Source organism: Abramis brama (assembly GCF_963993115.1).
Source record: "Abramis brama genome assembly, chromosome: 1".
Lineage (NCBI taxonomy): Eukaryota > Metazoa > Chordata > Actinopteri > Cypriniformes > Leuciscidae > Abramis > Abramis brama.
This window is the reverse complement of record NC_139963.1, coordinates 13,426,394-13,440,262: the sequence shown is the minus strand read 5'-3', so window position 1 is coordinate 13,440,262 and position 13,869 is coordinate 13,426,394. Positions and strand designations below refer to the sequence as shown.

At 39.3% G+C, this 13,869-nt stretch overlaps 1 protein-coding gene across 1 annotated transcript in view; it reads left to right on the top strand.

Annotated features, from left to right (window-relative positions):
* Positions 1 to 13,513, top strand: part of recql5 (RecQ helicase-like 5) — a 28,823-nt gene extending 15,310 nt beyond the window's left edge. Inside the window, exons 8-19 of the mRNA XM_084118754.1 lie at positions 2,899 to 3,123; positions 3,224 to 3,317; positions 5,355 to 5,391; positions 5,488 to 5,546; positions 6,254 to 6,327; positions 6,521 to 6,614; positions 6,703 to 6,831; positions 8,123 to 8,631; positions 9,636 to 9,678; positions 11,405 to 11,626; positions 11,711 to 11,783; positions 11,868 to 13,513. Coding sequence (XP_083974880.1) covers positions 2,899 to 3,123; positions 3,224 to 3,317; positions 5,355 to 5,391; positions 5,488 to 5,546; positions 6,254 to 6,327; positions 6,521 to 6,614; positions 6,703 to 6,831; positions 8,123 to 8,631; positions 9,636 to 9,678; positions 11,405 to 11,626; positions 11,711 to 11,783; positions 11,868 to 11,968 — 1,660 coding nt within the window. The 3' untranslated portion in view covers positions 11,969 to 13,513. The remainder of the gene's footprint in view (positions 1 to 2,898; positions 3,124 to 3,223; positions 3,318 to 5,354; positions 5,392 to 5,487; positions 5,547 to 6,253; positions 6,328 to 6,520; positions 6,615 to 6,702; positions 6,832 to 8,122; positions 8,632 to 9,635; positions 9,679 to 11,404; positions 11,627 to 11,710; positions 11,784 to 11,867) is intronic.
* The last annotated feature ends 356 nt before the right edge of the window (positions 13,514 to 13,869 follow it).

Genomic DNA, 13,869 nt, shown 5'->3' with positions numbered 1-13,869 from the left:
TCCATAAGTTGCATATGCTTTCAGACATCTAGTGTCTACATTGAGGAGGAGGACAGCATTGCTGTGTGCATGCCTTCAGAGGAAGTCACTAATGGGAAAAGCGTGGTCAGTGTGAGTTGTAGTGAACACTGGTTACAGTCAGAGAATAGTGATACTACACACTGGGTGGCAGTGGCAGTGGGCATGTAAATGTGTTTTGAGGAGGGGGGGGGGGGGGGAGAGGGGTTCAGACCAGCTATTTCAGACTCTGAAACTTGAAACCCTGACCTCAGAGAAGTGAGAAGTGCAGTCTCTATTTTAGAGTGTGTGTATGTGTGTGTGCGCGCAGCCGTTACACATGCAGAAAACATCCTCTTTTCTTCGTTCTAAGGGTTGTTCACCAAAAACTTGAACATTTTCAAACAGAAGTTATCATTTACTCTCCCATGTGACTTTCTTTCTGACACGGAACACAAAAGGAGACAGTTTCCCGTACGTACAGTGAAATCATGCAGTAGCTATGTTTCCATCCACTTATTTTTATGCACATTTTGGGATATCACATAAACAAAAGCACTGGATGGAAACGCCAAGATGCGCTTCAATTCTGAAAATGCTTATGCGCTCGATTGAGTCGGATAAACTTAAGAATTAAGAAAACATACGCATAAACTACGATGGAAACACATTTAACGAATAAATTCCTCAATGTGCATCCAAAAAGTCATGTGACTTTGCGTGATGGGATGGCATAACTGGACCAACCAGTGGACCAATCTCGCTGAAATGCTGTTTTGGTTGTTCTGAAATGCCTGAGCAAAGTCTGTCGTCGAAGAGGTTCAGCATAATTACCTCCCAGAACTGTCTCACACGACTGCGTTCCCAAACAGCAGCATCCGCCTCGGGAAGCAAGATAACTTTATTGCGTTTCGTCTGCGCGTTTTGAGGCGCAAGTAATTTATACAAAATTATTATTCTCCTATTGCAGCATCTTCCATTTTTGGGATTTTTAGCGCCAGTTTATCAGTAAGTGACGATTTTGTTCTCTTTGACTCACTGGATGGAAACGGTGCTTTATTCGCACGTTTTATGCGATATTCCAATTTTGCGCTTAAGTTAAATTTGCAACTTTGGATGTAAACATGGCTAGTGACCAACATGGGTGTTTGTCTAAAGGCCCTGATAAGCCAAGCCGATGGTTGGTCAATGTTGTTGAGCGACTGCCAGGCCAAAATTTTGCGGCTTGACCCTATTTTTTGCTAGTCAGACTGATTGAGTATGTTCAACAGTTGACAGTTCAGTTGCCTGTAGTCCTTTAGGCCGTGTGTCCACCAACGCTCTGCTAAAAACGCCCAGCTGTGGGCGCTTGAGAGCGTTTTGGCCGCACAGCGTTTTTTCAGTTGAGACGCTTCGTTGCTATGATACAGAGTATCCGCGGCACAGTTTACTTGTAACTGATTTCGCAGATAATTTGTCTAAAAATGTCGACACTTTGACGATTTGCAGTTACAATGTTACAATGTTGATCCCGCCCCCTACCGATCAGCTGTCTAGCTGACTGCCGCTTACCTGATAGACCCATCGCCGATGAAATGTTCCTCCAAGCACTGTTTTTCAAGTTAACGTTGTGGTAATCCGGGGATGTCATCTGGTAAAGACAACTATGTTCAGAGACCAGCAATATACATTTTTCATCCATTTTTTTTACGTTTAGCTTTGCTGGTTGATGTCGTTGTACAATTAGAATGTGACAGTTGGTTGGTGTGGTATTAGTCCCGCCCCTCCTCCACTGTGATTGGTCGGTTGGGTGAAAAGTGACAGTGATGAGCGCAGCGTTTTACCCAAAGTTGAACATTCTTCAACTCTCGGCGACTTGTAAAAAACGGCGAGTGCTCGGCGCTTCAGCGTGAAAAAAAAAAACTACTCAGCGCCTCGCTACGCTCATGCCGTTTTAAAAACGCGGCGCTCCCATTGAAAACAATTGAAAAAACACGCCAGCCACGTGAAAAAACGCTTTGGTGGACACACGGCCTTAGGATATGAATATGAAGAGAAAACAAAACTGGCAGTACAAAGATAAAACAAATGAATATGGAATAAGATATAATAGCACTGGTTTTTCTAAAGTAATACTGAACTGAACACTTTCAGTCAGTCAGAAGGAGCCTGTTGGCTTTTAACGGTGCTCAAAGTTTGTTGAAATAAAAATTCTTCTCAGACATTCTAAGGTCCCATTAGTGACATTTTGGTGTAATTTTGTGGGCAAGAAAGGTCCATTGTGTTTTATCAGTAGTGTAGTGATGCATTTCAGAGCAGTTCGCAGTCAATGAATACCACACATTTATGCCAAGCGATTGCTTATAGAGTGTTCTGTTTGTCCTCGGAAGTAGGACATTCCTAGTTCCCAGTAGGAACTTTAAACTGGAATGCTTTTAACAACTTTTAGTCAGAGTTGCGACTGGGAAACTCAAGGAACTGCAACAATCCCAACTTCAGAATCCAAAATGGCTGCCCAGCGCATCAACCGTAGTGTAAAATATTGTTTGTTATCAGACGGCTCTGTGGAATACTTGATTCTGATTGGTCAATAGCGCCATCCAGTGGTAAGTTATTCCCCAATAACAGCAGCTGAAAACAGATAACGCAGGCTCATCTGGGATACTACAGTCGCTTTTTATTCTTAGATAACAACCGGCTGAATGTACATTATCCCTTAGTATTTTACAAAAAACTGCACAGTACTATCAAATTCAGCTGTGTTTACCAGGGTAACCGCTATATTTCTGCTGCTCCATAAGCGCCACCTACTGGCAGAGAGTGAAATTTCATTTTCATTCAGAAAAAAATCCCCAAAATTAAGATAATAATGACATACATTGTTTGGTTCCTTTTAATCGTTCCATTATTCTTGATTTCCAGGTGCAGACACGCCACCATCTCACAGTTTTTTGGCAATCAGAAGCCCAACTGCGCTGGGTCATGTGACTTCTGCCGTGACCCCAAACTGGTGCGTGCTCAGCTGGCGAGAGCAGCCGCCCTCAGCACCAGCACCAGCACCGGCCCGGCCCAGAGCGTGCCCAGGGGACCGTTCGGCTTCGATCCCGAACTCTACGCCGGAGGCAGGAAGGGTTACGGGTTTGAGAGGTCAGCTGATCTGTTACTTAAGCAGCAGTACGAGTCAGGGCAGTTGAGTCTGTGGAGACTGAGAGCGCTTCTCTGTGTGTGTGTGTGTGTGTGTGTTCAGATGTGATGAGGAATGGGGCGATGAGGAAGATGACTCAGAAAAGAGAAAGAAAGAGTTCGGAAACCTCTTCAAGAAGCAGATGAACCTGAGAAAGGTGAACACACGGCCAGCAGAAACACTACTTGCAAAATCAGGGAATCTCATGAAAATTTCACATTTCATAATTTTCATCATTATCAAACATGTGGAAGATTGAAAAACATTGAATATTATACAGTATAACAAGTTTCACAAGAGTTTGTCATAGAAGTAATAACAGTACAAACTCCATTGGTTGTTATAGTTTGTGTCGTCGTGCAGCGTTATTGGTTTCAGCGTTGACAAAAAGGCTTGTCGCTGGAGTCTTATTGGATCGCAGATGGTGAGGATGCAGTGTAACGAGTCCAGTTATTTTAATTTTACAGGTTTTTTTGAAATTCCTAGTATTCTCAGTAGCGATTCTCATTACATTCTCAGTAAATACTGATATACACTACCGTTCAAAAGTTTGGGCTCAGTAAGATCTTTTAATGTTTTTGAAAATGTCTCTTCTGCTCACCAAGCCTGCATTTATTTGAGCAAAAATACAGTAAAACAGTAATATTGTGAAATATTATTACAATTTAATATAACTGTTTTCAATGTGAATATATTGTATATTATAATTTATTCCTGTGATCAAAGCTGAATTTTAGGCATCATTACTCCAGTCTTCAGTGTCACATGATCCTTCAGAAATCATTCAAATAAATGTAATAAAAATGGCAGTGGAGTAGAATACCAACATGATGGGCTCAATTTTAACGATCTAAGACCATGGTCACTTAGGCCGTGTCCAAATCCACTTTTGCTAGTTTAACGGCGGGAAAAATGGTCGGTGCGCATGGTCTAAATGGGTTGTCACTATTCTCTTAATGAAATATTAATTAATAGTGTAATAAGTGTTGTGGACCCGTCTATATGCGCATATTACTAATGCGCTCTTTAAATAACAAAATAAAATAATGTGCCATTGACTTTAGACCAGGTTTCAGTTGGTCAATGGCTCAGTCTATTTCAGTTGCCCTCAAAGTAGCAACGGTCCAACAATGCGCCAGAACACACCTCGCTCTCAGACCAGCAGCCCATGAGCGCACAAATGGGTGCAAATGCATTTGCTATTTAAACAACGTGGCGGAGGGCCGTGAAAAATGATAACTGCGTCGGGCTGAAACTAGCTAAAAACACTTGGGTCACGCCCGGCGCTGCATTGCACCGGGTGTATGATAGGGCCCGATGTATGGAAACTATCCTTTGAATTATGTATTTTTCACATTAAAGAATGGCATTTTTTTGCCCTACAGCAATGCCAGTTACTGTAAATGTGCTCACATTTAATGTCACGCAAGTACAGTGATACATTGTCACGAGAAACAGCTTAACCACAGTCTTGCTTCGCTTCACACCCTCTCAGTCTGAGTCTGTGCCAGAACATCCCCCTCTCGCTCTCTCTCGCTCTCTCTCTCGCTCTCTCTCTCGCTCTCTCTCTCGCTCTCGCTCTCGCTCTCTCTCTCTCTCTCTCTCTCTCTCTCTCTCTCTCTCTCTCTCTCTCTCTCTCTCTCTCTCTCTCTCTCTCTCTCTCTCTCTCTCTCTCTCTCTCTCTCTCCACATCTGTTTTCCAGCTGTGTGTTGGAGGCCTCTCCCATAAAGTTGAGCAATCTGCAGCTGTACTGAAGGCATTTCTCCTTTATAGAACATGAAATCATTTACTTTCTTGATACAAGTTCTTTGTCATATTACAGAATCATAGGCAGTGGGTTTTGCACAGGCAAGCACTACTCTGTAGTATAAAAATGTAGTCATTTACTATGATTTTACAGTACTAACAGTAACTTTGGTGTTCAGGTGGAAACAATAGTTATTGTGAGGAAAATAAAGAGGGTTTTTTTTTTCTAAAATTTATTCTTTCGCTTTTGGAAACCTGTAATTGTTGTTGTTGTTGTTTTTTTGTGTGTGTTTTTTTTTTGTTGCTTTTTGATAGTGTAGACCTGCTTTGTACAGCATTTGGATCAATCTATATTGTGTTTAAATGTGCTTTATAAATAAATGTTGTTGTTGTTGTTGTTGTTGTTGTATCATGTCATCAACTTCTCTTTTGTTTGCGTGTTTATAGGGTTCAGATGTGGCAAAGGAGACGTTTGTTCCACCAGGTCAGTGCTTGAGTTGGTACATATGTAATTTTATTATTATTCAATAAATGTGACAGTGTGTCAGTGTAAAGCATCACATTGTTGGTGTTTTCTCAGATGATGATTGCGTGTTGAAGGATGCTGCTAGTCAGAGGATACCCAGACTCACGGTGAAGGTATTTATATAAAAAAAATCATCACATCCTAAATTTTAAATTTAGAGAGAGAGAGAGAATAGATATACAGACAGATAGATTAAAGATAGATAGACAGACAAGACAAGGATGGATGGATGGATGGATATAGACAGACAATAGATAGATAGATAGATAGATAGATAGATAGATAGATAGATAGATAGATAGAACATGTTAATGCATAAACTAACAAACAACATTTATTACACTTAGTGCTGTAGAAGTATTGTTCATTGTTAGTCGATGTTAACTAATGTGAAAAAGTTTATATTTTCAAATCATTTGATCACCTATTCACAGATACATAAGTAATGATAATGGAAATATATGTCAGTGGTTCAGTAATTATGTGTACATGTGACATGCATCTCTAAACTGTCTTATATACAGCATCAGAAATCAGTATCATCATCCGGCATTGAGAAATCTATATCGATCAACCACTAATATTAGTCATTTATTGCTCGGTTTATTGCTTGTGTGCTACATTTTTTAATATTAGTGGATTTAATCATTCATAGACAAAGCAATACAACACTGTGTCAAGATAAATGGGTGTAAATCTGTGGTTTGCCATCATGAGTTTCCCAGACGGTGAGAGATGAGTAATGCTGCCCTCTACTGGCACACATGTGCACTGGAGGCCCAGACTGTGTCTCAAACCTTGATGTGTGTGTGTGTTTTAGAGCAGAGAGCACTGCCTGTCTCTGCTGCAGGAGTGTGTGTCCAGCCACAGGGGGGCAGCAGAGCTTTCACACAGGTAACGTCACGATTTCATCATCACTACCTCAAAGCTACATCTTCTTGTATTTTAATATACTCCTGAGATGCAGCAATTCATGTTTTACCTATTGTTGTGTTTTTTTGTGTTTATAAGCAAAATAATATATTTAATACCATCATGTGTGATATTTATTGTAATTTCTGTGATCTGGACTGTTTTCTCCCGGTAGCTTCGAGGCTCTTGATCAGGCTGTAGAAATAGAGCATGAGATATTCAAGGCCAGTAAATCAGCAAACCTGTACAAGGCAGCGGTCCTCAAGAGAGTGAGTGCTAATCATTCATCTTCAGCTCATCATATGCACAGCCTTTCTCAGTAACAGTAGGAGTTCACAGATATGAAACCCTCTCCAGGTGTCAGAGATGAAGAAAAGTGCAGCTGAGGAGAAACGGTGTGAATCTGCTGAAGCCACTGCGACCCCCTCTTCATCATCTCTGACTCAACATCTAGACGGCTTCACTTCAGCTTCTCAAGTCTACTCGGTGAGACAGTCACAGTTTGTCCTTACAGATGCACATGCATATTTAAAAGTGTGTATATATTAGGGTGTATCGGGGAGTATAAATACACTGAGAGTCACAGCTGGGGATAGTCGGTAACCAAACGAAACTAAACACAGCGGGGAAACAGGAACTAAAGGAAACGGAACAGAATTTCAAAATATAAGATGGTTACACTTTATTTTAAGATGCCATTGTTAGTGTAATTATATATTTAAGTACTGAGTAATATTAATTAACAACATGTACTAACTATAGGGTTAGGGTAGGACTGAGGTTTGGTTGAGGTATAGTAATTATGTAATCATGCATAAATTACTGTTATTACTATGGTAAGTACATTGTAAAATAAAGTGTTACCTAAAAGATAACAGAACAGAACCGTAACAATATGTTTAATGACATCTTTTTACTAAGTACTAAGAATGAAGGCCAAAATGATCGGTATCACTGATACTGATTAAAATGATAAAGTTATTATTGCCATTCAACATTATTGTATAATTGAAAGCAGGCCTAAACTTCAAACTATCAGATTATTTTCATTTATTAACAATTGCATAACATCATCCATCCATCCATCCATCCATCCATCCATCCATCCATCCATCCATCCATCCGTAATCTGTCTGTTAGTTCATGTTAACTAAAGAATTAACTAATGTTAACAAATGTCAACTTACTTTAATCAATTAACATGTATCTGCATTTACAATACATTTGTGACCCTGGACCACAAAGCCAGTCACATGGGTAGTTTTTTTTTAAACTGTGATATGTGCATCACATGAAAGCTGCATAAATAAGCTTTCCATTGATGTATGGTTTGTTAGGATAGGACAATATTTGGCCGAGATAAAACTACAAATCTGGAATCTGAGGGATCTAAACATTGAGAAAATCACCTTTAAAGTTGTCCATTTATGTTCACGATTATGCTGCATTCACAATGCACTCAATTCACTAAAAAAAATGCAATAATTTTTGGCATGAAAGAAAAATCTATAATTTTGACCCATACAATGTATTGTTGGCTATTGCCACAAATATACCCGTGCGACTTGTGATGGTTTTGTGATCCAGGGTCACATTTATCTTCCGTGATAGCATTTCATCACAACTAAAACAGGTTATTCAGTTTGAAATAATGGTGGGGCGGGACATTGTTTTTGTTTCCTGGGATTCAGATTGACCATAAACAGTAATAATAGAAATTGAAGTTTATCCACAGAAACCCTCTGAAATAGTACTCCTCTTGTCCTTCACATTCCAGCTGAAGAGGAAGCGTGTGGGCGCTGGATTTCGTGGCTCGTCCAGCCTGTTCCAGACAGCTGGAGATCTTCTGAACTCTCAGAAGGAGATGCTCGGCACGGACCCCGTTTGTGAGGAAGAGGAAACCGGAAAAACACAGGAGATGAAAAGCACTAAAACAACACCCGCCGGCTTGTCCCCCATCAAAGCCAAAACCAGCACCACTTCCTCCCTGAGCAGCCCAAGCAAAAAACTCTCTAAGAAGCAGCAGAAACTAGCAGAATCAGCCAAAGACATGCGCTGTATATCACAGTATTTCGGGAAAAAGCAAGTAGACGCCTCTCAGATGAAAGGAGGAAGTGTTAAATCAGAGCCTGAGGAGGAAAGATCTCCCCATCACTCGCCTTCACCAGATCTGACTGACTTCATAACGATGAATAACTCCTCCATGGGTGTAGAAAGCATTTCAGAGAATGACACTGCTGCACATGCGAGTCCCTCTGCAGAAGATAATGAGACGATCATGGACCGGTATGATGGAGAAGACTCTCTCTCTCAGAGCTGTTTGATATCTAGGGTGTGTTCACACTTGGCGGATTTGGTTCGATTAAAGGGGTGGTTGATTATGATTTCACTTTTCTAACTTTAGTTAGTGTATAATGTTGCTGTTTGAGCATAAACATCATCTGCAAAGTTACGACCATAAAAGTTCAAAGCAAAGGGAGATATTTGCTTTTACAGAAATCGCATTTTAAGGACTACAACAAACGGCTGGTAAGGACTACATGACATTCCTTCCGGGTTAGTGACCTCTCGAACCCTAAAATTTACATAAACCCCGCCCCCCGGAACATGATTTATAGATTATCAAGACAGAATATGCTAATCAATGACTAGATTAGAAGATAACTACACATAAGCTACATAAATGTTGTCACTCCATCTTTCTGAAATTTTCAGTGTGTGCGTGTGTAAGGTAATAGGAGCTGATAACACACAAGCTCTTGAAGCTATTGAGATCATATGTGGTTGCTAGGAGTGTTGTGTAGTGATAGAACCGTTGAGTGAAGCGTGTTTGCGAGTCTGATGACCAATCAGAATCAAGGACTGGTTCAATATGCATCACATGACTAAACTTGCATCTTCATTTTCAAATGCCTCCGTTTTCACAGTCCACACAACAACGTGAAAACGGCGTTTTTAAATGTATCCACTTTGGAGAGCGTTTTCAGAAAGCCATCTCAGTGTGGACGGAAGGCCAAAAAGAAGGGAAAAAGATGTGTTTTCAAATGAAAACGTATTAGTGTGGGCAAGGCCTCAGTCTTGAAAGTCCTTTTTGTTTTGTTTTGTATGTAGGTTCGGTGTTAAAAATGATGAGCGCTAAGCGAACCAGAACCAAATGTAGCGGTTTCTTTTTTTTTTTGGTCCGGATCAAGCGAACTGAACTAGTGTGAACACACCGTCTCAGTCATCATGGAGGAAATGCCTTAAATGTTCTCAATGTGTTCTGAACCGCTGTTTCTTTGTCCAAACAGAGGGAATCTGAAGTCTGACGACCAACAAAAATCGCCAAAACAAGTAATATCACAATTTATTCTTCATCAAGGGAATCATATTATACGGAAGCCCTGAACCGCAACGTAAAAAAAAGAAAATCCGTAATTCTTTAATCCGAGAGTAAAGCCGAAATATTTCATGATTAAATTTTTCATATTTCGAGATTAAAGTCATAATATTTTGAAAATAAAGTTGTCATATTTTCAGAATAAAATAAAAAATACGAGAATACAGTCTTCCGTAGTTCTTTTTATTTATTTTTATTTTTTAAATGCGCCTGTGAAGTCGAACTGCCTCTGACATGGATCTAAACATAATAGTAACTATAAACATAAACAGTGTTTGGAATAACGCCGTTTAAAAGAACGGCGTTAGGTAACGACGTTATTTTTTCAGTAACGGGGTAATCTAACTAATTACTTTTCCCGTCGTTACAACGCCGTTAACCATACTGGTCTTTAAATTCGTTGCGTTACTATGCATTGATTGAATAAACTGTGTAATCCGAACGCACCCCTGGCTCGCACAGATAGTGAGGAGGTGGGTTAATAACGAGTTAAGCGATTATGATTGGCTAAGGCAGAGTCATGTGTTTCATGGTAGCCAATCAGAGCCAGTGTTTTTACACACATGCCAGCACACGCGCCACAGAGAGAGAGAGAGAGAGAGAGAGAGAGAGAGAGAGAGAGGCGCGGGCGCGATCGAAAAGGCGCAAAGTGTTTACATTTGTGTGTGTGTGTGCGTGCGTGCGTTCGTGTGTGAGGTGCGGACGCAATCGAACCCTATGGTTCGAACAGTGGAAACATAAAAACATACTCCGTAATTTTGTTTATGGATATTCAAACTGCAAAGTGTTTAAGTTACTGCTAATTAAAATGTTAAGGAAAACAAATACAACGTTATTAATCTGAAATGTAGCAAATTAATTTTCAATTCATTCAGGTACAATTACCAAACATATCTCAAGGTCTTTTTATTAATTTAATTAATGAACTAAATATAAAACTATTGTCAGTGCACTACAAATAAACTGGTTCTATGCCTTTACTTTATTAATAAAACTTTTAATAAAAAGTTGAGAGCGGTTGATTTAATTTGCTAGAGTTAAATGCACTTTATATTGTAACTGTTTACTTTTCTTACAAAGATAATGCTTGAAGTGCAGGATAAACCTCTTGCTGTCTGTCGACATGCAATAAATATCGAAAGTTATGTACAAACACCTGTCTGTTCTACTCATTTCAACTGACTTGTGAAAACTGCTAAAAAAAAAAAATCCAAATTCTTTGACATATAGCAACTTTTTTTTTTAACAGTAACGCAAATAGTTACTTTCCCTGGTAACGAGTTACTTTTATTTTATAGTAATTCAGTTACTAACTCAGTTACTTTTTGGAACAAGTAGTGAGTAACTATAACTAATTACTTTTTTAAAGTAACGTTCCCAACACTGAACATAAAACATTTTTTTTTTTTTACTTTATTCTTAAAATATTACGACATTATTCTTGAAATATTTCGACTTTATTCTCTAAATATTTCGACTTTTTTCTTGAAATGCTAAGACGTTATTCTCGTAATTTTTTTAATATTTTTTATATACGTTTACGGTTCAGGGCTTCCATAAAATTAGAAGAAACATTGACCTTAGGGAAAAAATGTATGATTAAAAAATGTATATGACCCCTTTAACAAGAGCTTTATGGAGAGCTGATTGTCATGTCAGAAGTCTGTTTCTTTTCCTCAGTCACGTGAGGAGAGAGCGGCATCTCCTCCTGCGAAACGCAACCGCGTGATGAAGGACAGCAAGAGAGTGACCTTTGACCCAGTGGTGCAGGAGACGCAGTTTGGCACAATGAACGGAGATGCGGCTGCGATTTCACAAAAGCCTGTGACACTGAAGGAGGCCGCTGATATCGTGGTCCGATGCCTGGATCCGTTCTACAAAAAGGGCAAATTCGCAAACAAGGTGATCATTTCCATTCAAATGTTAAACACGTACAAAGTAAGATATTAGAATGAAAGCTTCAGTTTTGCACCTTTTCCCCGACAGGATTTGTTCAAATCCTTTGCACGTTTCCTCTCCCATCTTCTCACTGAAGGAAAAACTGCAAATCGAGTCCAAGGTGAGACTATCCCTAACCTCATAAAAATCCAACATTTTTCAAGTGCTGAATTAGCGTTTTATGATTTCTCCTTTTTCCCCACAGTGAAGACAGAAGCGAAGAGACTCATCAAGGGTTTCTTCAGCAGGATTCAGCGCTGTGAGAGCGAGGCAGAATGGAGACACTTGAAAGTCCAGGACAGATAGCGATCTCCATCTTTATTATCCCTTAATCCAAACCCCTGGAGATCCTCCAATCCCTGTCATGTCCGAGATGCCGCATGTCTAGCAGCTGCTGCTGTATATCTCAGGTGTAGCGTGAGGGCCTAAGCATACATTGCACATGAATATGAACTGATGAAAAGCGCTTTTTCATGTTGGAAATCTGAACGAGCAACAGACCGCAATAACTGTAATGTAGCATTAGTTGCTTATAATGCACTCAACGGAGTGTGAACTGTATTGAAAACTCCATTAAAAGTGAACAAATGGAAAATGGAGAAGTACTTCATGCTGAATAATTTATGGCATAATTGGGAAGTTTGTGTGTCTTCAATAGAGCGGTAAACCTTCAGTTTTTCAGTAGCCTCGGTTGCGTATATATTTTTCTCATTTATTTTCTCCACAGGGATTTCAAAACATCATTTGTATAGTATATAGTATATATTAGTGAATATTTATGTCATTATGTCATCTTTTATGAGTGCATGAACTGCTCATTAGCATTGGGAATGACCATCACACTTTCTCCATGGTTGTTAAATGATGGTTTATGCTTTTGTTGAAACCATTTGTTCCCATTATTTCAACATGCGTTTAATTAACAGCTGAATTAATGGTGAAAAACTACATTTCCCATGATGCTCTACAGAAAATTCCACCAATCAGAGTTGCGGTGAGCAAATCGTACCAGAAGAGCCTGCAAGGCGCTTCCACTCTGTCAAAATGCTTAAACGTTTGTATATAAATGCAATTTGCAATAAACTTAAAATATATTTATTTATTGATATAATCAGCAACTTTAAATAAATAGTTTGATATTTTACATCACTCTGAAATTCGGTTGTCATTCGCAATGCTGGTTGGTTTGGTTCATGGCTTATAATGCTTTAATGAAGAATTACAAAAAGATCTCTATGGGAAAAAACACTTACGGAATCAACGCCACTATGAAAGTGGGCGGGCACTAATGCAGTCTAGTAATGGAGTTTTCTGATTGGTGGATCTCGCTTCAGGATTATGGGTATTGTAGTTCTTCACTGGGAATTCGGCTTTTTAAACACCTTTGCAAAGGTGAAGTTCGCACACTGACTTCTACAGAAGGATAAATCATCGCTTAACCTCAGAGGAAGTGTTTGTTACTGAAAATCAATTACTTAATAGATAAACTGAATGGGAATTTGTGCTCTAGCTGTCACATTTATGCTGCATTATGGGTCGCGTAGATCTCTCATCTCACACTTGTCTTCAGTTTTATTGCTGCACATAAGAAAATGAGTACCTTTTCATTAAATCTGGCTTCGTGCTATTATTAGGCACTTCTGAAATTACACCTTAATCATGTCATTGTCTTCCTCTCTGCGGGAAACTGCTCGAAATAAACGAGTTTAACGCTCGACTGAGCCCACAGTCACTGCTGAATGGAGACCCCCTAATTATCCCTCTTCAGAGTGAAAACAGCCCTCGGATTCCTGGACAAACGGATTATTGTGTTTACCAGTTTCTCTCAGTGGAAGAGGAGAAATTACGATACCTACTACGAAGAAGGATTTGTGCGGTAAGTCATGAATATTAATAAACTGTGGTGATGTGTCAGTTCACTTTTCAGTGGCAAGGATTTATTTGCTTGTGAATAATTAATAGAACTTGAAGATGTTTTCACGTTTGTCTAAAGGTTGGATCAACATTGGCAAAAAATAAATAAATCTGCAGCCAGTTGCATGAACTTGGATTGTGTCTAGTTTGAGAACTAGTTTGGTAGAACTAGAACTAGTCTTACTTTTCCAAAATTATGACTTGCAAAATTACTTTTCAAATTAGACCAATCTACCTTTTTATGTAACTTATTTTAAAAAGTTACGACCAGTCTTGGAAAAAAAAAAAGATTA